We start from the raw sequence: 26593 nt of genomic DNA, 5'->3' as shown, positions 1-26593 counted from the left end.
GCCACCCTTCAAACATGAATGTCACTCAAAACTCCTTACCCTGCTCATTGCTTCTTCGTCGTCAATTTTCTAAAGGACTGAAGTACCCATTTTTGTCTCCACATTTTGATCCACCATCATAATTCAATGACGGTTAAATGGATTTAATGTACACTCAGCAAGAACTTTATGGAAGGCCATGCTATTACAGGTTATGGCCTCTCTTTGCTTTCACTTCTTAATGGCATGGATTCCACAAAATGTTAATATATTCCTTTGAGTTTGTGGTCTATATTCACATGAATACGCCAAAGGATTTCTGCACATTTGTTAGCTGTACATTTATGCTGTGAATCTTACGTTCTACCATGTACCAAAGGTGTGCTGTTGGATTCAGATCTAGTGACTGGGGAAACCACTGAAGTCCACCGAATGCATTGCCATGTTGATGGAACCAGACAAGAGTTTGAGATATGACTTTTGCTATAGTGATAATGAGCATTATAATGCTGGAAGTAGCCACTGGAACATGGGGAAATTGTTTCCATATAGGGATGCACTTGATCAGCAACAATACTTAGACAGGCTGTGGCATTTAAACTATGATCAGTATTAAAGGGCCCAAATTTGCCAAGTAAACATTCCCCACATCACCCACACCTTTAAGCAGCCTGTACTGATGACCCCAAAATCTGACCCCTATCTGCAGCCTGAGCAGAAATCAAGATTCATGAAACCAGGCTACGCTTTTCCACTCTTCCACTGTTCAGTTTTAGTGAACATGTGCCCGCTGCAACCTCAGATTTCTGTTCCAGGCTGACAGGCGTGGAGCCCGATATGGTCCTTGGATTTGTACCCCATCTGCTGAGATGCTTTTCTGCTCACCACAGTTGTAAACAGTGGTTATTTCAGCAGCCTTTTTGTCAGCTTGAACCATTGCCCTCTGACCTCTTTCATCAACATGGCGTTTGGTCGGTGGAACTGCCGCACACTGGTATTTTTTTTGTTCTGTTTTCCACACCATGCTGAGTACACTCCAGAGACTGATCAGCTGTCTCAGAAATACTTAAAGCAGGCTGTCTGGTTCCATGGTGAAAGGCACTGAGACCACATTTTTTTCCATTCTGATTATTGATGTGAACATTAACTGAAGCTCCTGACCTGTATCTATGTGATTGTATGCATTGTACTGCTGCCAGATGGTTTAATAAGCAGGTGTTCTAATAAGTGAGTGGTTGTTTTTCCCATTGATATGTAAACATCATTGATTTGAAATGTACAAATGGAAATGACACAATGGAGAAAAAAAACAACAACGATACGTAAGACACAATCAAAACACCATCTCATGGCCAATTTAAAGTCCATTGTCACGGCACCAGACAGTCACAGACCAGATAGTAAATATAGACTTGCAAAGAAATGTCATGGCTCTTAAGAGCCCACTCATGCAACAAGCCCTTACTCATCAAATTATATTGTTGTGCTACATTTTCAAATCACTTAGATGCAGATGGATAGTGCAAGTTGGTGAAAGGTGTTTGCATCTGCTTTTTCTCTTTCTGTTGGCACTGTGCTTTAGCTCTACAAGTCAGGCACCTCAATATATGACCTGCCTGCGGTCTCACATGGCCTAATGAGAATCTTCTATTTAATGGCATCTAACATGAAAGTTAAAGTCAAGGAAAAGCATCTATAAAAACAACAAGGTGTGTCTGAGACATTTTTGGTAAATGTCTTCACTGCCTTTGGCACAAGGCTATGTGACTTTGGTATTTTTTTGTTTGTGCGTGTGTGCGCCTGTGTCTGCGCGTGTGAATATTGACATGATTTTCCTGGCATCACTTAGTTTAATGTATATGACTCACAGGCTATGGAAACTAGTGGCTGTATCTGGTGCCGTGAATGTTAATATGCTGCAAACTAATAAAAACGTCAAGGTAGTAGATGAGAAGTGAGCTGCTCAGTTTAGGAACAAGTGTAACACATGAGTAAGAGATAATGACTTCTACACAGGCATTTAGAAAGGAAATAGTTTTTCATGCCACTGATGAAAATAGTTTCCAGCTGAAATGTCACCGTCATTTATAGTAATAATTGCAATGCCAAATCTCCCATTTCCCAGTAGGACTGTGTGTGGGCTTAAAAATATCAAGATCTTTGTGTGTTTGTGCGCGAGTCTTTGAATGATTAAGATGAAAAAGTAACCTTCACGAACATGGGCTGCATTTAAACAGAGCTGCAGGGAAGGTTCTGCCTTCAAAGTCAAATTCATTAGTCACCGCTAAATGTGTGATGAGTTATCATTTGATTGAGTTGTGGCATCAGTCGTTCTCTTTCCTGACTCATACCAGATACACACAGACACAATTATTATTTTTCCCTTTAAGCAGTCTCCACACCCTCTCTATAGGTGTCCCGGTACATTTCTCCCTCTCTAGTAATAATAATGACAAAAATAATAATTGATAACACAGAATAGGCAGATGGAGCCAGCATGTGCTGATTTTTGTACTGACCACTAATGTGATTTTCCTGCCTTTTTTTTCTGTCTGTGTGATTTTGATGTGTGTATGTGTGCTCGCCTGTGTTCTTGGCTTACGTGCATGTGTGTAAGCCACTACTTTCCCACGTTGTGGAGTCGGGTCTCCCACAGGCCCTCCCTCCACGCCCCCCCCCCCTCACCCCACTCTCCTCTCTCCTCTCTTTCTTTCCCTCCCTTTCCCCCCTCTTCTTCAGTCCTCCCTCCTCTCTCTCTCTCTCTCTCTCTCTCTCTCTTTCTTCTCCCCCTCTCTCTTCCTTTCTGCACCTGTACTCGGCACTCCAGCCCCAGCTGCTCCCATCTCGTCTCAGCGCTGTTGGCCGGGGCCCATGTTGCACTTGGCATGTCCTCTGAGACCCTGGGGCCACACTTGACGTGCGAGGGCCAGGCAGGCCCCCGCCCAGGGAAGGCTCCCGTGGCCAGGAGTTGAGAGCAGACGGATGAGAGGAGGGCTGTGGCCTGGAGAAAGACCTGCTGGAATTCTGGGAGTAATATGCTGACTCATTGTTAGGACTGCTGAGAAGGATGAATGAGGGAAGACATCAGGAGAGGGAGAGAAGAGATGTTCAAAAAAATGACGTGTTCGAGAAGAATTGTTTCATAATAGTTAGAGGGAGTAGTTTTGGTATTTAGGTAAAAAATAATGCCAAACACGTCTACATTTAACTTGGAGAACTTCAAGTAGGAGGTTAATTTCACTTCATTATTGTGTATTGATTTGACAGTATTTAACACAGTTCCTGTCAGTTATGATATCACTGTACTTAATAAAGTAATGGCTGACATCTGGGACATTGAAATGGAGAAGTTTGAAATGGCAGGACAATTGATCGATCAGACAGTCGGGCAGGTTGTAAACAAGCCAGCACCTCATTCATAATCATCTGCCACTTTCTCTAGAAGTGAAACCCAAAGTCAGTAAACCCCAAATTTCTGACAACACTGCAACTTCTAGTAATGTCGGCCAACTTTGCTTGCAATGTCAACACATCCACAGGAAGCATAACAGTAAAGCCTCAGTGATCTCTTCATTTGAAATCAGCAGTATTATGAAAAACAGCTGTTTAAATGTTACAGAAAATGTTTAGTCACTGTCGATCAGTCAACAACATTGGACCACACTGAATTATCATTGGAATAATTGCCATTAAATTTTGTGTGGACATTCACGGACATCTTACTGATATTTCTCTTGACTTTTCCTCTCATGATGAGGTTGGCATGTTTTTGTAAACTGTCCTGAAAACTTTGATGGATTGCGTCGATATTTGGTGCAAATATCTATGATGCCCCAAGGCTGAACATTATTGATCCAGGGGGTTCCCCTTACTAACATCTGAATTGGCACATTTTGCATTGACATAGACTGAAATGTCCTGACAACTAATGGTTGGTTTGCGATGAAATTTGCAGCCCACATTCATGCTTCCCTTAGGATGAAATAGAATAACTGGTGTGCCCCTAACTTTTCATCCAATGCAGTCGAAATTTTAATTTGTCCAATACTTTGTGATTTGTTAACAAATAATTTGAATACTAATGACATTCACAGGTGTGTTTTGGGTGTGGCACGAGTCGGCGAATGTTAGCATGCTAAGATGCTAAAGTAAGATTGAAAAATTGGTAAACGCTCACTAAACTTTAGCATGTTCTCTTTGTAAGAATGTAAGCTTGGCAATGTTAGCTTAAAGCGCGGCTGTTCAGCCTCACTGGGCGGCTAGCATGATACTAGTCTCTTTGTCTTATCATACTTTAAGAGACACGGCACATAAATGACTCATAACATGTGATCGCAGTTACTTAATACATAAGTGCATCCACAGGGGAGTGTTTGTAGTTCTGACTTATCAAAAAGTGCTTGTTGGGTTCGGTTTAGCTCAACTTGATATCTCCTCATTTAATGATGTGCATGTGTGCAATTTGTTGTGAAAGAATCGTCAAAGGTTTCCAGCGCACACTGGTTTTCATGTGCCACATTTTCAAGCTTCTTGGGTTCCCCGAATTCCCACACGCACTCAATCAAGTATTAGCTTGGTTGCAGTGCCAAGTAGGATGTTGCGGTATAGAAATGTATACACAGAGAAAAGAGATATCTGTAAAACCTGTTTTAATTTTCTTCAGCAAGTGGTGAAATAAACTCCACCATATTCACTGCCTATAGATTTTCATTCTATCATTAAAAGCCCGGTGCCAAACATGAAAATATTGAATACAGTTTGGGAACCAGACTCTAATCAAGACACATTTCCATAAATCTCAGCTTCTGCTATCCATTTGTGTCGACCACATATGGAGGCTGTATGTCCTTGTGAATATAAGTGTATATTGGCAGAGAGTAAAGTGGACAGGGAGACGGATATTAAAAACTTTGGATTTCTCGCTTCTTTTATTAGTTTTCCCACTATTTCTCTTTCCTTGTCCTCAGTCCAGCAGACATTCTCAGCCCTTCTCCTGCTGACCCAGGAGGGGGTATCACACACGCAGACCTCTAAATCTGCTTGGTGACAGCTCAGTCCCGCTCTGTCAGGACCCAAAGAAAGAGAGTATAATCTATGTTTGGGGCAAGAAGAAAGAGGAGAGGATATATGTCCCTGTGCTTTGTTTTGCATCCCTGAACTGAGATTCAATAGCGAGGCATTACTCAAGTAGTTGGCCAACAGGCTATTGTGTAGTAATTGACCCTGATGAAGTGGTGGGCCTTTAATATGGTAACGGTGTAAACGGTGTGAATTGATAACTTGGCTCATAATGTAAGAGCCTCTTCCTTCCCTTGTTTTTCATCTGGTTTTAAGGCAGATAAGAATTTCCTTTCACTCCCATTTTGGTATATGTTGTGGTGAAAAGTTTTTTGATAATTATTCCCGTCTGTCTTCTGTTGTTTTGTTTCATCCAGGTACCATTATCCTGTTCCTAAGATCTTCTATGTGCAGCTGTCTGTGGGGAGTCACGAATTTATTGGCGAGGGACGAACCCGCCAAGCAGCCAGACACAACGCTGCCATGAAGGCTCTGCAAGCCCTGCGCAATGAACCCATCCCTGAGCGGCCACCACAGGTACACACACACACACACACACACACACACACACACACACACACACACACACACACACACACACACACACACACACACACACACACACACACACACACACACACACACACACACACACACACACACACACAGAAAGGCTTGCAATAACACTGCATACCAGTAGCTGCTTAACATGCACTTGTTTACTTCAACTCTGGAAATTCCCACGGCTATCTTCATGGCACTACTATTGCTATAAATAATTACACGGACTATTGTATGAAATCTCTTTATTTCTTACTTTTCTGGCTGCCATACTGTTCCTGTTTCCCTCTGTACCATGTTACACTTTGGTAAAGCACTTGTGCTTTTAATTATCTTATAAAATACATAATTACATAATCATTACTATCATTTTTTGCTAAGCTCACTTTGCTGGCAGCTACAATATAATTTGTAACTGAAACATTTATTATGTCCGGCCTGTTCACAGGAAATGCCTGACTGAGTTTATATTTGTGTTATTGCTGACAATTCCAGTGATTTGCTCTCAAGATCTTCTGACTTTTTTTTTTTAGCCCATCTGTGTGTCCCAACCTGTTTGTCCTTCTGAAAATGTAAGGCTTTAAAAACATTTTTGCAAATATATAATTTTATGTGTATCATTTCTTTAAAAATAAAGCCTGCGTGAATTCATTAAGCATCTAGGCACTGCAGTTTTTAGCAAACAGGAGTGAACAGTGTATTTGTCGAGGACTATTTTTCAGACGCACATTGATACAGATTTGATTCACAACTCTCTGAGATTGACGGGAGTTTAATAAACTACACTGCTCATCGTAATAAAGGAACAATACAAAAATGTTCATCTTTTTACCTGTTTTTCAAACGTTTTGGGCAACTATGGATGTCTATGGGAGAGAGCAGTAAGCTCTAAGGCTATGTCCAAATAGACAATACTTGTATATTGGATCAAGTCGTCATTCATTTTGGGATTTGACTGGAAGAAAAATATTAAATATCGCCATTGAGTGAACGAATGATTTCCATATTCATCTTTTTGTAACTTTTATCCTCATTCTACAAGTTTGTGTCTTAACTTCAACATTTGAGCACTTAAAATAATTATACTGAAGCGCATCACATGGAATTGTAGTTATCAGCAAGATTACTTTGTCCTAACAACAGTTTAAAGACCAAAACAAGACTTCCTTTTGTGCATCTTATGTCCAAACTAATAACAACTTGAATGACTATTCCAGTTAAATACATCCATGTCCAGTGTTGTAGTGTCGTTGATTATTCTGCCAAATACTTTCATTCATCAGTTAATGATTTGGCTCATGAAATGGCTGAAAATGCCTGACATGCATTCCCAGAGCTAAACATAACGCGCAAGTTGTGCTTTCTGCCCACATCTCAACCTTATGAAACATCCACCCCTCCCTCCGACTCAGATTGACCTTCTATCATTGGCGCCTCCTCCCTTCCCCACTTTTGTCACATTGTGACTGCTTTCAGCCCATATGACTACTCCAACCCCTCCTACCTGAAAACTCTTCCCTTAATTAAAAGCCAAAGGATTTTTTTGCTGCTGATCTGTTAGTGCTATGCCTGGGATTGGCTCTAAAGAGTGTTACCAAGATGAATGTGTGGCCAGCTTTCATCAGATCGAATCCAAATCCATCTCAGCTGTAATTACTCAAATGTATAATTTAAGCCGTACAATCCCCATAGTTTTAGTTTGCACCCGGCAGGAGTGTATTTGCTGTTCCCTGTTTCTTTTTTTTCTTTTTTTGGCGCTTTTCTTTTTTGCCTACTTCCAATGTCATAGTACCTTTCCAAAGTTTCCCTCAGGCATAGCTGTTAACTGTTGTTATCATCTCCCACCGGAAATCAAATTACCCCATATCCTCACCGCCTGGCATCACTGATGGTTATTCAAAACGGTTTGGCTCCTCTCACTTGCTTGCCTTGCTGTCTTGTGGCGTCAGCCTCCATAAATGAGCTCTTTGTTTGCTGCTGCTTCTGAGTCTTGATTTACAAATTGAGGCACATTGTGTCTACAGTATATGTCTGTCATTCTGTCTCTGCTTGAGTGTGTGTGTTGTGTTCCTACATGTGAAAGTGTTTGGATGCCTTCTGGCTAAAAGTGTTTTTTGTTTTGTTTTGTTTTTTTTGCTGTCAAACCTTTATTTTGAGGAAGACCACAGGTAAATATCGCTGGAATTAGAGTGTCTATATACAACCATATGTAAGCCCAGGAATCACAAAACACCTGCAGGGATTCAGACAACAAAGATTGAATACTGAAACTGTTGTCTATCTTGTAATCCCAAGTGCTTTTTCTGTCATGAAAAAAAACTCACAATCAGTGGTTTTACTGTGCATTTATTAGGGTTTTCTAGGAGAAACGACGTGTGCTCAGGGATTGGTTGGTGTGAAGGAGGATATATTTAGATCCGTGAGAAGAACAGTGTTTACAGAATTATGTTGTTGCGTTCACTAGGAGCCCCTTCTTCCTATCCTTTTGATCTGGAATGCTTTTCCCCTGTGAAATCAATTGAGTCTGACCTTGAATGTGAAAGTGAAGCGTGTTCTGCAGCTTTTCGTTCAAACAACTCCTTCAGGGTGACTGTTCATATCTCAGAGCGCTCTATAGGTTCTTACACTTTCCCCAAGGACTCTCTGTCCAGTACATCCATAAATAGAAGCAGCCCCAATGTCATATTTAGCCCTCTATTTGTCTTTGTCATTGGAAGGTTGCTGATCTGCTTGGTCATTCAGGCTCCACTCCCACCCACCCCCGGCGGCTTGTTAATGCAGCCATGAGAGCGGATTCTCACTATTAATCACGCATTTCAAGCATGCACAGTGAAAGAGAAAAATGTAACGAAGGAAACCATCATTTCACATTAGAATTCAAATGTAAACCATCAAGAGCCTGGACTTTAGTGAAGTTAGGTGAAGAGAAGTGATCTCTTCGGCCACAGACAGTTTTTTATTCAAACAGCTCCCTCAGGGTGGCTGTTCATATCTCAGAGCGCTACATGTTTCCTTTTACTCTCCCCGTGACTCTCTGTCCACTCTGTCCATAAGTAGAAACAGTATTAAAGTCAGATTTAGCTCTCTGTTTGTCTTTGTCATAGGAGGATTGTTGATCTGCTTGGTCATTCCTTGTTTGCACACACACCCACTGACACATGCAGACTCTTACCCCGCGGCAGCTTCTTAATGCAGCCTTGAGAGCAGATTCACACTATTTATCACACGTATCAATAATGCACAGCGAAAGAGGAAAATGTAGCCATGAAAAGCATGAATGCACATTTAGAATTCAAATGAAAACGGTTCAAACAAGAGGAGAAATATACCGAGCCCCTTTGGACTGACTCACTCTCAAGTGTCTCTCATGCCCATCTATATACATAAAGCAGTTAGATAATGTTCAGTACAGTTGTTTTGATTTATTAGTCAGGGATATACAGAAAAAAAATCACATCAATGTTTGGTGTAACCACCGTTTGCCTTTTAAACCACCACCAATTCTCTTTGTACTCTTGCATTCAGTTTTTCAAGGTACTTGGCAGGTACTGTAGGTTGCTCCAAGCAACCTGGAGAGCTTGCCATGGCTGCTTCTCTCACTTCCTGTAATCCCAGACTGAATCGATGATGTTGGTTCAGTGAGGGTCAGACCGTTGCAGGACTCCTTGTTTTTCTTTCTGGTGAATATAGTTCTTTATAACTGGTGGTATTCTTGGGGTTGCTCTCATCCTGCAGAAAGAATTTGAGGCTGATCAGACACCACCCTGATTATGTTATTTGATTAATATGTACAGTACATACTGTACAGTATGTCTTAGTACAAATACATGTCCCTCTCACTGATATTAAATCTTTGGCCTTATGCAGTAGGTGTAATGTGACTATTTCCTGTGAAATCCAAGAGATCTAACAGTGTTAATCATGTGCTGTATCAGATCACACAATGAGGCAGTACAAGGGAAGGAACCCCAAAGGGAAAGACCACAGCCATTCAGACTTAATTGGACAAAGAGCTGGACATGAAAAGATAAAGATCGAGACAGCACTGTGCATTCCTATAGACAACTGGCAGCAAAAGCCCTTTTTGTATGGCTGATGATATGATCTCTTTGGTGTGAACTGGGTTTATTTATCAGAAGAAAGGACTGTCTCGACCCATAGTAAGACTTCTATTTAGAGGTGAATAATAACCACTTTAAGAATTCCTGAAAATTTCTCTTTCAGGAATTTATGAGCAGAAAACTTTTTCAATAGAGAAAATGTCTTTGAATTTCTAACAGAAATGTCATTGGACCTGTCTGCATCCAGACTTTCGTGACTACTCCAGAGATGGTGATTCACCACTGACCTTAATCTTGTCTCTTGTTTTTGTTCTGTAGTTTGTGCTCTGGGGAGAACATGTTTACAAACATTTTCTCCATCTAGAACAGAGAATTTGTATACAGTAATATTCAGAATTATGGGACAACCCCTTTAAGAGGCCTTCCTGTACAGACAGAGGACCACCAGTCATGTCCTGGTAATCGAGTTCTCGATCTCATATCAGATAAGGATTGTATCCAGAAAACAGACAAGCTTCTCGTTGCAGCAGGTTGGATGACATCCACGCTCTCGGTGTGTAATTCGGAAATGTTGTTATTTGAAACGTACCACAGTTTTGTACTTGTGGTTTGCTATATTTTCATACAGCTGGGGGAAACCAAACAGAATTTTGTTTTTCCATTCATTGTAAAAAAAAAAAAGACGCATTAGAAACTCTTTAAACAAACAAAAGAAAACATATTTTTAATTGCTTCAACTCATTTACAAAAATATCTGCTCCTTACAGCAGGCTTCCTGCTCTTTATGTTCTCTCTGATTATTTATGGCTGCAATGTATACAGAACTCTTATGAGATTTGTTGTTACTCTTGACCAGACTTTTTGCATCATTGTGTGAGGCCCATTAAACACACTTTGGTGACACCAAAGAGTTAGCATCCTCATTGTAGCTTTTTCCAGCGAGACAGTTGTGACCTAATTTGCACTCCTTTTCAGTGGTGGTCTAATTTCAGTGGGAGATCATAATGCTCCTAAAGAGGGGTATAACTGATCTTTGAGGTTCTTTTCCAGTCATGCCATAGGAATCAGACTCAGTAAACTGCCTCTGCGTTGTGATTGTAGCTGTACTTTGACATTTTAGCATCAAATAGAGCTGATGAACAACGAGTTCATCAGCTCTGTTAATGAGAAATAGCCGCACCCGCTCATTCCTACCACCCCCGCTGCTTGTCTGACCACAATTTAACCTTTTGATTCAATATGAATTGTGATAATAATTTTTTTTTTTTACAATTAAAGTAACTGCATGAACTGACAGACCATTTTTAAACCTATGCGCCAAGTTTAAGTCATAACAATTTTTGTTGTTGCAATCTCTCTTTTCCAGAACCCAGAGGAAAAAGGGGAGACTGAGGAAGGCACTGATGCCAGTAAATCAGAGATCAGCCTGGTCTACGAAATTGCCCTCAAGAGGAACTTGTCTGTTAATTTTGAGGTGAGAACAACATACCCGTGTTATAACACCCCCAAAAATAGACACAGGGAAATGGTCGTATGATACCATTATTTTAATGGCAGAATAAGGATAAGACCATGCAGTAAGTAAGGGTTTGTAAAATGTCATAATGTGGGGAGGATAACTAAAACCAAATACCTCATTACTGCACGCAAAGATTACACGGAGGAAACTGAACGAGTCACTGATAATACTGTATCCTGTACTGATAATGAACTGTGTTGGTATGTGTTTGACCAGTTTTGACTCATTTGGACATAAGTGTGGTCAGCTATCTTACAGAGACTTTAGAAGATATGTGAAGGGGAAGTTTCCGATGCCCCACTACCTTTTACAGCTTGTGGGAATTCTTTTGATGTTAAGCTGGACTTGACAAAGCAAATAGGAATGGGCTCAGTGGAGTAGTCCTGTGGAGACTGGTGACTCATTAACTAAGTTCATGTAAATGTATGATTATCTAGTTACTGTGAGTCAAACTTCTTTTGTAATCATGAACATTTCTGAGTATTTTGTCCGTGAGACAAGAATATCATTTTTAATTCTGCGGGCTTGAACAGTCAACACAATAACAACTGATGAACCCATGAAAGATTAGCAGGACTTACGAAATAAATTAAATACAAATCAATTTGTTTAATCACATTTTGCTTTATAAACTACCCACCCTTCCCCAAAAGACAAAAAGGGTTGTTCCATCAATTGAGCTGTTTTACTCTCTGCCTGTGGGACTTGCTTTGTAACGAATTACAGTATTATTAATTCTTATAACAAAGCGTCCCAATTCAAAATCTGCCTTTTAATTTGTGTGCTCCATTTATGAAGACATTTGGCATGTTCCACCCGTGTTATCCTGTCAGCTTCAGGATGTTTTGGAGGTAAATGGGCAGCGCTGTAGGCCTGTGTTTCCCTTTCAAAACATTTGTGATGAGAGCCACTCATGCAGTCCGTACAGAGTTATTCACCTTTTATCAAGCTACAGAACATCAACTGTCAAATTAACTTAATTGAAACGCATTATCTTCAAAGTATTCCAGACTAAACTAAGCTGTTCTTGGCCAGAAGTGCTCCTTGTAATTACTTTGAGTCGACATTAGAAAGGTTTTCTGTTTTGTATTTCGTGAGCTTCAGCCATCAATCAGTATCATCTGCTAAAGGATGTCTGGCATATCCCAACACAATCTCAACTTTTAGTTGGATACATTTCTTAAAACTTTAGGAAAGGCAGTCCATAATTCTATGGAGGGGGCCCAACTTTAATATTTCCATCTGTGGGAAACCCTGGAGCAAATGTGATTAATATTCAGAAAGAAATCTGTAATCTTATTTGGGATTTTCCTTTTCACTTTCATTTTAATAACCAGCATGTAGAGGAAATTACTCTTCAGCTACCTCTGCATGGGCTTGCTTGTTCTTATTCAGCTGCCTCTGGCAAAAGCTTTCTGCATTGGAGGGTTGGTGACCTGTAGATCCTCTATAAGTTACACCAGTCTTATCAGGTTGGTCACTGCCATAGTTCACTGGATAAGGAAGTTAATTGCTATGCTCACAGATCCTCTTGACACTACAGGGAATCCTACCACTACTTTTCTAACCATTAGAGCCCCCAACTCCTCTAAAGCCATGCAGTTGAGTGTGTCCTCATATAACCGGCTGGTTCCGTTCTTCTTGGCCCTCCCCATATCTCAGCTGACTCATCCAATATTCTGTCCTTCATCACCCCCTCTTCTTCTGCACTCAGCAAGGTGCCAAAGCCAGGGGCGGCTCAGTTTACACTGTATGCCCCCTCCCTTCCTCCACAGAATCCCTCCCTTCCACCTCAACTGCCGTCACTCCCAAAAATCACGCACAGGGCAGTTGCCTGTGGAGGCAAAGGGGGGATAGGCACATGGGGTTGAGAGGAAACAGTGACAGGAAGGGATGTAAACTCCTCTCACTGTGTTGACTTTGCTTGTTTATAAGAATTTACTCAGCATCAGGAAAATTATCTGGAAAGCCATCCAATCCTCCCTGTTACACCACCCCTTTCCCCTTCTTTGTTCAATACGCATTTGCTCATCAGACCATGACATGACTATCCTTCCTGGAACTGCTATTAATAATTTTCAGCCAGCTAAATCTGGATTGATGTGATTCATTATCTGTCATGTCTTTGTCACTGTCAGCAATTACGAGGCTTTCATTTTCTGTCCCTTCAAATTGGAAGCTGAGAGCAGAGGTTTTTGAAAAGCAGACCGCAGCCACATTCCTCCAAATGGTTTCTCTTCTGCTCACTGTCAGTCTGGAGACAGGCTGTTCATTAATGCTGTCTGATGAGCAGTAAATCAGTGACTTTTCTCCATGTGCTTTCTCTCTCACTTTGTCTTTCTTTCACTATTCATCCACATCTCCATCAACAGTTAATATTCTTTGTCTATTTCACAAGTTATGATTTGTGTGCGCTCTGTGGCTGCAGTGTTTAGCCTGGGTTGTTTAGCCTCCTTTTAAGCTGTACATTTTTTTCAGGATTTTAAATGGAGGGGAAAAAGTGGAAACAGATCAGATTAAGAGCCTTTTTTTTTCTTCTTTTTTTATGCAAAAATCTTGTCATCAGTCACAGTGCATTTGATTTGCTGTGCCACGTCAAGCTGAATTGTCTGATGGCCAGGCTGCATTGAGCAACAATTAACATTTTATTAGTTTTGACATAAAACGTGATAGCATAGAATGAGTTGTTGAATACAAAACCCGTTGGGGTTTAGGAAAGGAGAAAAAAAACAGCCTGTATATGTGGCTTACTATGGCATACAGTAAGAGTATAGGCCCAAGAGATATAATAAATAAACATGCTTTCACATTATCTCATCCAAATGAAACAAGAAACACGGTGGGAAAAAAATAAAAAAAAAGTCCAGTAGAACCAAAGAAAATAAATACCAAATGAAGAAAATGGAAGAAACAAACAAGGAAAACATATTCTCATTCAGCCTGAAAGGAACCCAATGTACAAGTTAGTCCAGCTAAACATCACTTCGCTATACAGTCTGTGTTTTATGCATTTTATGAACTTTACACCAGGCAATTCTGGATATGTTAGTGATGTGCTATTTTTGTTACTGAAAATTGGAGATTAAAAAATATACATCGCAACACTTCCTCCCGATTATCTTTGTCAATAAAATGAAGGGGCTTCTACTGGAAGACAATTGTCTTTTTACCCACATGTGGTATCTGAAGTAGTTTAACTATATTAAATGCTAACGTATCACCAAATAATACATCTTAATGCCTTTTATTAAAGAATGACAAACTAAGTATTGAACTGCCAGGACTGTATCATATTTATAGAAGAACCCTGTTTGTCAGACAGACACAGGGGGACTTACAGTGTTTGTGTATCTGGCGTTCATATGGAGTAATCTTTAGAGATTGTTCCAAATGAGTTTCCAGGTCAAGACTGCTGCAGGGCGCTGAACTTCAGCCCTCCCGACAGAGACCAAGACAGGCCCCAAGACGCTTATGCTGACCCTCATTCAGAAGTGAATAGACCTTTGGAGTTTGTTCAACATTGTATGGAAGGGGTGGGAAGGCAGTCTGTCTGCTTGTGAAAATCCATAAGATATCATAGCTGATAGCAGCTGAAGATAAAAGAACATTTATGAGCCGGGGAGATGGAAATCTATCCTCACCCACTACTGATATAACATACCCTTCTGTCGCCCTTATACTTCTGATTTCTCTCCAACAGATTCACTTTCATCCTCAGTCAGTGTGTTCCATACAATATGCTGCCACTATGCTGTGGCCAGGTGTGAATTACATGTCTCTATGGGTCTCTTTTTGCCCATTGGGTCCATTACATACTAACTCATTTGACAAACTTTGGCTTCATCTCCTTTCCTGCGATGTCACATCCTCTTTACTGGGTCGTCTTTGATGCTCTGAGAAGAAAGGGTACACTCCCACACCCCCAGACCATCCCTTAAACTGTCACACATGTGCGCACCGTCACACATTCGTGCATCCTACACAAAACTGTAACGGTCATCTTCAATGTGAATGGCTTTCCAAGCAGCCATGTTTTCACATCATCTCATCCCTGCCCTCACTGGGGCATGAAATTACACGTGAGTCACCGCTAGCGAGTGTCTGCTTTCCCATCCCTCTGCAACGATGAGGGTCGCCGCCACCCTGAGAGCCAGTTGGCTCATTTAATCCCCCCGTCAGGCAATATCAAACAGATGTCAGCATCAAAGAGGAACCAATCTATAAATCACAGCTTGTGTGTTGCATTGGAAGCTCTCTTTCCAAGGAGGACACAGGAGAAGAGGGTCCGAGCCAAGAACCACCCATCTTACAAGGAGCAGCTTCCCTCAGGGCTTGTCCGTCCACTATTCGTCACAAAAGAGCCTTTCTTCCCTCTACCAGTCCCCACCATTGTCCTTCCCTGCTCCCATAGCCTCCTCTTCCAGAGTACCTGAGTTCTCGCTTGCACAGATCCTCAGACTGCTCAGGGTATTAATGTCTCTATGGGAAGCCGAAGAGAAGGCCTCATGTTTGAAAAAAGAAGAGATGAAGAGACAAGAAGAGAAGGGGATTGGGAAGAAAAAAAAAATCAACATTGAATTACCGAAGGTTTCCTGTGCAACAACCTGATCCCTGTCATTAGGTGGGAGATGGGTGTGTTTGTGTGTTTGTTTGCATGTATGTGTGTGTAGCTGTGCGTGTAAATGAATGGAAGTGCTGAAATCCTATCGGTGTGGTGCAGATCCTGTGTCGTCTGCCAGGAGACTGACTGCAGCTCGTCTGCCGCCATCCTGGGCCAAGAGTATGTAACAGTGTGTACACGTATATACACTTTGTCTCTTACTCTTTTGTTGACTGTACCGTATACCTGTACAGGCCACCTTTGATTTCTTTCTTCCTGTTGGTAACTGTGTGTTTTCACTTTAGACGGCAAAGATGAATATAACAGTGCAATGCTTGTCCACCACTTATTTTGCGGTATTTGTCTGAATTTTTAATTCACATTTTCTGTAAAGGATAGCACATTATATATGTATGGTAGATATGTAGCTGGATCCAGCTGCTCGTTAGCTGGTTACAGGATAAAACTGCTAACTTTGTTCTTTCCAAAGGTGGCAAAATCTATCTAATAGCCCCTCTAAACCTCATTATTTATTTAATGTTATAACTAATTTGTTTAATCCATATAAAAACCTAAATTTAACATTGACAATTTGCTGTTTATGGAGAGTGTTGGGCCAGACAATTTCTTGGCCGGGTCACAGAATTTTTTTGGAGACTGTGGTCCCTGCCTGACAACTAAACAGTGACATGTAGCATCATTTTCCGGCCAAAATCAAACCGGGAACAGCACCCTCACATGTTCTCAACCACTCACCTCCCACGATGCTGATTTTCCCCGTAACTTGGAGAAATTCAGGAATCAGCCAGGAGGTTTGTGCCAATCGAGTCTTCCCAGTCCCCCAGAGGTCCTAGATTTTTGCAGTCAAATTACAGAAAGTGTACATTTTCAATACAATTCTGTCAGACACAGAAAATGCAAGGGAGAATAAATGATTACCGGTATTTGCATTTAATTGGTCTGCACCTATAGCACCTTTTTATCATCAGCAGTCCCAAAGTGCTTTACAATTAGCCTCTTATTCGCCACCAATGCAATGTGCCTGTCTGCTTTCAGGCGCAACTTGGGTTTCAGTATCTTGCTCAAGGAAACGTCAACATTATGGACAAAAGGAGATTACGGGGATTAAACTGCCATCTTTACGATTAGTGGGCAACCCGCTCTACCATCAGAGCCACAGCTGCCCTGGAAAAGACTTACCAGACTGTGTTTGTGATGCCAATTTGTGAAAGAAATCGTGGAGCTGGTTAACTCTTTAATAACATCAAGTATTTAGTGACATACACGATCAAGGAAAGTCAGATAACAACCCAAGGTGGCCTCTTCCCATTCTGTGTCTGAGCTATTTTATCCTTAGTCATCGCTAATATTGTCCGGTAGAATGTTCTGCATTTCCAGATTAGGAAAGGCGTCATTCTCATCTTTGAAACACTGGAGATTGTCTCTCCTTTTGTAGCCATAACAATCATAGTCATTTTGGAGCATTTGCCCCTTCACACGGTTACGCCTACTTTTATCTAATGATGAAGGAAAAGTTCTTCTCAGTTCATCTTTTTTTCGTTTTCCTCTTTGGACAAAGATCTTTTGTGGAAATTGTCTTTACTGGTGCAGTTGTGTCTATGTCTTGGTTACCCTTCCATCTCGCTCATCGAGAGCTGAGCACTTACACATGTTCTTTGCGATGGACAAGGAATGAGAGGTAGCAGCCAGAGAACTGAGGAGGCTTCTTGTCCTGCACATCTCATTATTCACTACAACAGCATCACACACCTGTACCTGCTGATGTATGTAATAGCTCCTATCTATTTCCTCCAAATGACATAATCTTAGCTGAGCTGTGATGCACAGTGTCATCATCAACACCATCGACACAGTTAAAACGTTCAGAAATGAGTTGAATGTTGTAGTGTACAAGAAGCTGCCATGTTGCATTTCCTTTTTCTGGTGATGAGCAAGACCAGAGTGGATCCCCTGGGCGGGAGTGAGCTTGGCTGTTTGCTTGGATAGCTAGTGCTCCAAGGTTTCTCTGCAACACACATGCGCGCATACTGTATACTGTAAGTCATTGTGCAGGAATGCTGACAGGCTCGTAGGTTAATATTGACAGCAAACACGGGGCCAGTGTCAGGCGTGTTAAAAAAATCTTCCAGTCACTTGCGTAGAAATAATAATCGGTATGTAATGTGACTCAAATGCCATTTGGCAACGATAAACTATTTAAATTGCTACATCTACATGATGTGTTTCTGCAGTGAGTCTATACGTCCTTTCAAAACAACAACCTGCCATTTCCTGTTTGTTTTTTGTTTTTTTGTTTTTTTTTACCTGCTTGGTATCGTCTACTGACTCAGATCAGGATTGGGGGCAAAAACAAAAACGGTACATTCAGGAACTCGCAAAAATTGTCAGCAGCAACTGAACGCCCTGTAATATAATTTATTACTTATGTTAAAGGATAATAAAAGTCTTTACTTTTTTTGTTGAGTTCTCATGCCCCAGATTTTTCTTGTCATTTTAGTTTGTTAATTGAACTGAATCATTCGTTTGTGTGGGAGTAGTTGTGTAAGAGAGACGAGGGGATATGCACACATTATCCTTTGTTTTCCTCAAGGTCTGGTATTAGCCTGTGTTGATGTGTGAAGTATCTGAGGAATGCTCAAGGTTCCGCTTATCAGTTTAATCTGTTTTATCGGTCACTGGGTTCAAATGAACTGTTTCTAGATTGCATCTGAGTGCTACAATTTGTTCTGTCTGCACCACGAATTAAGCTCAAATAAAGAAAAGCTGAAGAGCGTGGGAGGCAGTTGAAAAAGACTCTTTAAAAAAAAACAAAAAAAAACAGCAGCGACAACTAGAGGAAAAACCCCATTGAGCAAGGAACTGACACAGAACCCACATTTACTAAACATGTACTTCTGCTCTCAGTAAGTGTGTGAAACCTAATTCTTCCTCCAGTATGTTTTCCTATACAAGTTTGAAGAGAATCCCACCTGCCACACACTCACACTCACACTCACACACTGTTCTCGGACTTCACAGGAAGTAGATGTGATTGCAGAAGCATGACCTAACGCCAGCCGGTGTTTGTTTTAGGTCTCCCAGGTGACCAGAGGCTAGAGGAAGGAAACTGAGCCTTCATCACCAGAGACTGTCATCTAGGAACATGTTACTCCTCATTTGTGTGTTTGTACGTCAGTTTTGTTCAGCTCAGTGTGTTTTGTATATGGATAACACGCGCATATGGGTGGGTAGCAGTGTGACCATCGAGAGCAGATGTTTCGGACGACCTGGTGTAGCCGCTTGTCGAATGCGCCGCACACACTCCCTCACACATATGCACGACAAAATAAGCAATAAACATATTCACCCAGTTTTCTTCTGTCTTTTGCGCTCTGGATTCTTTTTTTTTTTTTTTTTTTTTTTTTTGTGACATTGTTTTATCCCATCTTTGTTCCTCCTTTAACTTCCTCCAGGTATTGAAGGAGAGCGGCCCTCCACACATGAAAAGCTTCCTGACCCGCGTCTCCGTGGGGGAGTTCTCTGCCGAAGGCGAGGGCAACAGCAAGAAGCTGTCCAAGAAGCGTGCCGCTCTGTCCATCCTGCAGGACCTGAAGAAGCTGCCCTTCATACCCACTGTGGAGAAACCCAAGACGCACTACAAGAAACGTACCAAAACCATCCTCAAGGTACTGCAGCTGGGCGGGGAGCAGAGTTTGAGAGTAACAGCAGGGTGTGATTTTAATTCGATGTATCTAAATGATCCTTTAATCCAGTAAATTTTTAGATATTTTCAAGGCATTGTGTTTATGTGCCTGCTATATTAAACTCACAAGCACAGCCAAATTATGCCCTGACCCCATTTTAATTAGTTGACTGAAAAATTAGGGAAAGTTAACCTGGAAATATCACAATATAATAAACTCATTGACATTCAAAACATGTGGGAAATACTATATAGTGAGATTTGACCCAGCTAATTTCCTGTGTTATCCGACTTGTCTCTCTATCTTTTGCATCTATCCATTGCAGACGAGTATGATTTCATTTCCATTAACCAATATATGAACGAACACACACACCTCTTATCAGTTAAGCTCAGTAGACTTCTGGAATGATATAATGAATGAATGTGCCGATCGTATTTGATCACGTCTGTCTTCTTTTTCTCCTAGACGGGACCAGACTATGGCCAGGGCATGAACCCGATCAGCCGCCTAGCCCAGATCCAGCAGGCCAAGAAGGAGAAGGAGCCCGAGTACCTGCTGCTCTCTGAGAGAGGTATGCCCCGACGTCGGGAGTTCATCATGCAGGTAAGAAGTGGTGTGTTTTCATGGTCCCTTCAGTTCCCTGTCACAGTATGCTGCTGCAAGATAAAACTATTTTTACAAGTTTTAGCTGATGCTGTCTCATCTAAATGGCGTGTGATTAAGGAGGATGAAAGGATGAGGTTATGTATGCCCATGACAAAGAGGATCTAACTATTCTCTACTGAATCTCGGTCTGCTGTGAGGTGGTGGATGAAAAACGTGGCTGCAAAGGTGCCTCAATCTTGTTAGGACTAAGATCAAGAGGGAGAACATATTAACGGCAGAACAAGAATAAACCTTTATCTGGCCAAATATATATTTATATAATCTCTTTTACACTCAATGACACATTTAGTTTCCTCCTGGAACTATTATTCCTTACATTTAAACAATGATCATTTTCATCTTGCACATACGTAGTTTGTGCAAGATGCTAGTTTCCATGAACAAAACTCTTCCCTTTCAGGACCACAAACCAGCTTTGGTCTTTAATGAATGGAAAAACAACAATCTGCCATTTCCTGTTTTGCCCATATGTAAAGTATTTTTCTTTTTTCTTTTAACGTGATTGGTATCAGCTGTACTGACTCAGATCGGGATTGGGGGCAAAAAAAACCCGGTACATTCAGGAACTGAGGGTAGGCTGTGGCTCAGTCAGTAGAGTGGGTTGCACACCAATCAGAAGGTTGGTGGTTCAATCCCCAGCTCCCCCTGTCCACATCCCCAAGTGTCCTTGAAAGACACTGAACCCTAAATTGCTCCCGATGGTGTACCATCAGTGTTGTAAGTCACTTTGGATAAAAGCATCAGCTAAATGTAATGTAAAGTAACTCACAAAAATTGTCAGCAGCAACTGAACCCTCTGTAATATACATTATTACTTATGTGAAAGGATGATAAAAGTCCAGATGTGCACATTTTGTGCTTAACTTTTGAGCACCACGTTATATTTAAAGGTTCAATTATTTGTTTGCAAGTTTTCTTTTCCTGTTATGTAAGAAGAAGATGGTTGAACAGTTGATTCCTGCTTTCATCACGTATAAACACTTGATGGGTCAATGTTAGCTCTGGCACATGGTTCCATTTAAAAGATGGTTTATGTTTTATTTAGAAATTCAGTTCTTTACACTGTTTGGATCCTGTATTTTTCCTCCCCTCCCCTCCACTTTCTCTTTGTCTCTCATGCTCCTGTTTAATATTATTTTTTTTTTATAGAAGCAGTTAAAGCTCAGAATAGATGAACATCCATCTTTACAGCCCTGTGTTCCTCCACAACTTTTATAGTATTAAACTTCAGGTTGTCTTTTGTTGCTAGTAAAAACAGCACAGTCTGTTTTTCTGTACCACAGAGAGATAAAGGAATGTGTTTCTGTAGTAAGGAGCCAGGACTCGTAACAGAATAAAATGTCATGGTTTTGCTGCAAAAGTAACCTTTACTGCTTAATTAAGTTATTCTAATTCAGTAAACAGGACATGGACTTCAGATGGAGAAATTTTATAAATGCTTTAATAAGTTGTTCCCGGGAAGGGATCACAAATTTGATAATCAAGCACATTATGTGAAGTCTGCCTTTTGTAGAAATATGCCAACTGTGAACCATGTAAACGCTTCAGTTAAACTACGACCAAAAAGATGCTCACAATAAACAGTTACTTTGTTCCTCATATTGTGTGTTAGGGTGGCAAAGTAATGAATAAACGTCTTTACAGTCTCTTTTGGAAAGCCGACAGGGCTACAATCATGAAAGACGCAGCATCAAGGAGCTGCTTTGGTTTTGTTCTCGTGAGTATGTGAAGGTTTGGAGGGGAAACACAGAGCTGATAAATATAAACCATGTTAGTGTGTTTCTTGTCCCGTAGTTGCTGTTGCTGCACTCAGTGTATCTATAAAAGTCAACCTCAGTGAGAGCTTGTTTATTTTTTTTTTAGCTTCGCTGCTTTAACGAGACTAACAACTAACAAAGCTGGCATAGCCCACTCCATTTTAATTTATGCACAACATTTTTACAGCCCTTTCTATTTGTCTTTCTCTCTTCCTGTTTGTCTCTCTATCTCTCAGTCAAACTCTCCTTCTTTGTCTCTCTTTGCGTAATCCTTTTCTTTCATACGCAGAACAGAGCTTCTCTTAGCATTGGGCAGTAATTCAGCCTCAAACCTTTTCTCCATGCCTCTTTGATACACGCATTAGGCCCCGTGAGTGTGTGTGTGCTTTTGTGCAGGCCACTCACTCTTCTAAAATTTCCACATTGTTTCCTTTGGTAAGCAGTGGGGCTCAAATGAGCCTCTGTTTTCGCATCTTTTGTCCGAACCCATCACTGGTTACAGAAAAGGCTCCACCTTGTGTCAAATGCCTTTGAGGAGCTGATCATCTTTTCAAATTTAATAAAAAAGAGCAATTGTGTTTGTTTTAGCGATTCAGTAATTTATTGAGGCTTTCCTTCACATTCTATGTCGTGTCCCACTCGATGCATTCAGAGGAGTACTTACTGTAGCATGTCAGACCACTTTGAGTAAGTGCACTGGGGCCTGGCTGTTCACAGGCTTTGGCTCCCAGAATGTTATTTGTACAGTGTAATTGTCTGTTTGGATAACATAACGACGTCTGATATTCTCTTGGAAATTTTTGCTTACATTCTGTGCAGACAGATTTAATGTTTTGGGATTACTGAAAAACAAACACTTCATCGTGCGATGTACATTGCATGGCTGCCTCGCCTCAGGAAGTGAGTTTTCTCAGCTAAAAGTGAATGAAAGTGTAAAAGGAAGAAGAAAGTCATGATAAAATATTATTTTCATTTCCAGTAATTCATTGCCACTTTAACGGGGGCGTATGAATCTGAAGATAAAGCTAACCATTTTTCATGTTTTTATCTCGTGTATACTTGTTTGCGTGCACATGCAGGTAAAGGTGAATAATGACGTTGCCACGGGAACAGGACCCAACAAGAAGGTGGCCAAGCGGAACGCAGCCGAGGCGATGCTGCTGCAGCTGGGATACAAGGCCTCTACAGTCCCCCAGAATCCCACCGAGGTACAAACCGTACATCACTGCTGCTGCCGACACTGACTTGTTTGTTTTATATCCATGTTATACACACGCCTCACACTCTGTTATGATGTATAACTGTTTGTTTATTGTAGTGCCTGCCTCGCGTAAGCGCAGGTAGTTTCTTTTTAAACAGTTTGTGCTGTATGCCGTCGTTGCTCGACTGAGTCAAAGGAGCCTAAGTGCAGCTCACAGTAATTTGTGTTATTGATCATAATACATGACACGTAGGTGCAAGGCTATTGGAAATCAGTACACTGACTCCAAGCCCCAAAGAAACAAACGGTGGTTAAATCCCAACTGAATCTTCATCAAGTCAAAATGGATACCAGACGCATAAGCATGTGGTTAACCATCCAACCCTCCCAAGATAATAAACATCCAAAAACAGTGACAAAGTTGCATGAATGGGAACTTTTAAAAGTTTCACATCATGAAAACAATCATTTTCTTTCAAACTGTTGCCGGTTTAGAAATGTGAATGTTTCCAGCTCTGACAAGTTCATTTCTTTTCTTGTCATAACATGAATTTTTGGGGATTTTATTTCACAAATATGATTTACGATTTACTTCAGATTTTTGTAGGTGGTGAAATAAACACCTGTAAAACTGTCAAACAGTTGATTCTTACAGAATATAATTCCTTACTGTACTGGACAGAAATGTACTTTGATTTTTTTTTTTTTTTTGCCCCTCGTGAACTATTTTTAACAGTGTAGTAAAAATGTCTTTTTCATAAATGCAGGCACACATTTACATGCATGTAGGAAAGTCTGCAATTGTTATTTGCAGTAAGGCTTGAGGGGTGCTGGCACCTGCATAGCTGTGAGCTGAAGGACTACATAAAGAAAATGTGTGCGCCTTCCTCATTTCATCTCATCCCTACAGCCCTGTGCAGCTTTACTGACACTCAGTTGATTCCCAGATTTATCACTCAAGGCAGCTGACCTGTTATGTAACCTGTTCAGCTCCTCTGAACACAGTGTGTTTTGCAAGCAGCCATTGATCACCTCCATCTTTATTCACCTCGTTGGTTTTTGAGCTCAGAGGAGCAGAATCAGATAGAGATGATGTTACATAACTGGGCTCTCTGTAGAATATAAATTGTTCACCAGACAGCCCGTTAGTTGTGATGCTGCGTGTATATATTATTTTATTATTATGTTATTAATGACTGTCAAATTGACTTTTAATCTCCAAGTGAACCTCATCACAGTTTGCAGGCACTGATTCCCTTTTCTTCAATCACGAATAGAAACAGTCAAACTGACATTACTCAGTTTGGTTTTCTCTGTAGTTACCTCAAACAACAAATTTTCCAAAGCTTCAACACATTAGTATTTAAAAGTGTGGAACACTCTGCACACTGAAAATGCTCCTAGTTGAGTGTGTCGATAAGGACGTGTCACATATTCATTTTCATTTTTATCATTGCATTTCTTATATGTTAACCCTTTAAACCACTGTGTTTTATTGCTTGAGGTTTCAGATGAATGAGGGGTCGGCCGTTCTGGAAATAAACGGTGAATTGAGTCTCACTGTAAAAAACGAATTTGCTGCCAAGAGGTGGGACATTTCTGGTTACACTCAAGGCAGAATATTTAGACAGAATGGAGTTAGTTGCCGATACACTGATGTGCATCGGCTTGACAACTCTAGAAACGTCTCTATAAGAATTAGTTAGGCGGCCTACTTTTCTTTTGATCCTCAGACAACCTCGAGCTCTGCAGCTTTTGTCACATAGCTTGTCTCTCCGTTCTTCCCTGCCTCCCTTCTGTCTCCTCTCTGGGAGCTCTCCCACACTGCATTCCCACTGGGGAGTCTGGGTATTCTGTGTAGGGGTGTGAAGAGACTGTGGGGTGCATTTGTTTACAGCCATGTCATCTCCTCAGCTGTCCCACACATCAGAAATGATTTGTTTCTGTTTCACACACGCGTTTGTGGCTGCGTGTGTTTGTGCAGGCAGACACGCATACCACAGCAGAAGTAACACACTGAATGGGAGAGCTTTTTTTTTTTTTCGTGAGCAAACATTGACAACCCCCTCTAATTAAGTAGCTGAGATACTAGGCTCCTTAAGCATCCCCTCCTGTGAGCGCTCGTCTCTTTGTGGTCCAAACAGTAGGAAGGAACTTGTCTGACATGCGTGAAGAAGCTGTCTGTTCAAGAATCTACGTCTCTCTTACCTCCCCCTTTCTCTGCTTCTGTCCGCATCACTACAGATGGACAACAAAGGCTGGAACGGACAAAAGGCGTCTTTTACCGAAGCGACAAGTAACAGTGAGTATCGGCACGTCTCCCTGTGTCTCTTTCCATTTCCTTCTCCTCCTCCTCTCCGGCTCTCCATCATTCCCTCCATCCCGCAGGTGGTTTTAGCCACCGAGATGGCCCGGCGTTTAATCTCTGTGACTGGTCAATGGGCTTCTGACTGTCAGCTTAATTGGCCGTGCGTCCTCGTGGGGAGCCTGCGAATTCAGGCTCATTCACACAGGCTTACAGGGCCGGCACACAGAGGCCCTCCGGGGAGTCCCCCCGCTGCCTTCCTGTGCAAAAAACATAGCCTTTCACTCAGGATTAACACAAGCACACAGCAGTGCAGATGCACACACACATACCCTTAATCCTACACACAGAGAGAGGCAAAGCATATGATGAGGCAGAGTATATGATGTTATGAAATGAGGGTTTTCATTAAGAAAGATGGATCAGCATCTGTCTATCATATGACGGCTACTGGAAAAATAAGATAAAGCCTTTATTAAAAAGTACTTGAACTTTGAATTAACATCATCATTACGAACACTGCAAAAATGGAAGCTTGGTATGGTAGTTTACATCATAAGTATAGTATTGCTCCATTATTTGCCTTTTGGTAAGATTGTGACTGCGTTTCCTCTTTTTAGATGCTGACAGCAGTTCTTAATATGAGATGTCACAAATTTGAGTTGAGCTCTCTTTCCCGTATTAAGTTTTTTTCTTTTTTTTTTTAGATTGGATGCAGTTTAGGTGGAGGTTTTTAGCCACAGTAGCGACATGGTTGTAAGAATGACAACATCAGTTAATCAGTCGGTGCATATCTTGAGTAAGTATTATTTATATAGCAATGAAATGTTTGTAAAGACATTCATAGCCCCCAGAAGATGGATCCTGTAGACTTTGGTAATCATTTTACATTCCCACTCATGACATAATCCGGTCAAAATTAAATTTGTCCTGGATTTAGATTTTTGACCAAATATCAGTAAAACTGCTGACTTTCCCATCAGCTATATTAAGTGCTTAACTGTGCTAATTAGCAAATATAAGCATGCTAACAGTCTAAACTAAGATGGTAAACATGGTTAATGTTATATCTTTTAAACATCTGCATGTTTGCATTGCCAATGGGAAGGTGACGGTACAGCTTCATGGAGCTGCTTGCATTGCTGTAAACTCTTGTTTAGTCTCACGTGTCACAGAATA

The 26593-nt window shown here is 41.1% G+C and overlaps 1 protein-coding gene across 6 annotated transcripts in view; it reads left to right on the top strand.

Annotated features, from left to right (window-relative positions):
• stau2 (staufen double-stranded RNA binding protein 2) overlaps positions 1 to 26593 on the top strand; it is an 85357-nt gene that overhangs the window by 15028 nt on the left and 43736 nt on the right. For 4 of the 6 annotated variants that reach the window (XM_069703708.1, XM_069703703.1, XM_069703704.1 and 1 more), the window contains exons 6-12: positions 5415 to 5574; positions 6132 to 6170; positions 11026 to 11133; positions 19252 to 19464; positions 19951 to 20088; positions 22988 to 23116; positions 25354 to 25411. In XM_069703708.1, the coding sequence (XP_069559809.1) occupies positions 5415 to 5574; positions 6132 to 6170; positions 11026 to 11133; positions 19252 to 19464; positions 19951 to 20088; positions 22988 to 23116; positions 25354 to 25411 (845 nt within the window). The remainder of the gene's footprint in view (positions 1 to 5414; positions 5575 to 6131; positions 6171 to 11025; positions 11134 to 19251; positions 19465 to 19950; positions 20089 to 22987; positions 23117 to 25353; positions 25412 to 26593) is intronic. The other 2 variants (XM_069703709.1, XM_069703707.1) reach the window with 1 other exon arrangement.

This window comes from Brachyistius frenatus, unplaced genomic scaffold (assembly GCF_029030835.1).
Source record: "Brachyistius frenatus isolate BFR_SWC_R1_liver_20210118 unplaced genomic scaffold, ASM2903083v1 Contig_47, whole genome shotgun sequence".
NCBI lineage: Eukaryota > Metazoa > Chordata > Actinopteri > Embiotocidae > Brachyistius > Brachyistius frenatus.
The sequence above is the reverse complement of the archived record's forward strand: the minus strand, read 5'-3'. Positions and strand labels throughout refer to the sequence as shown.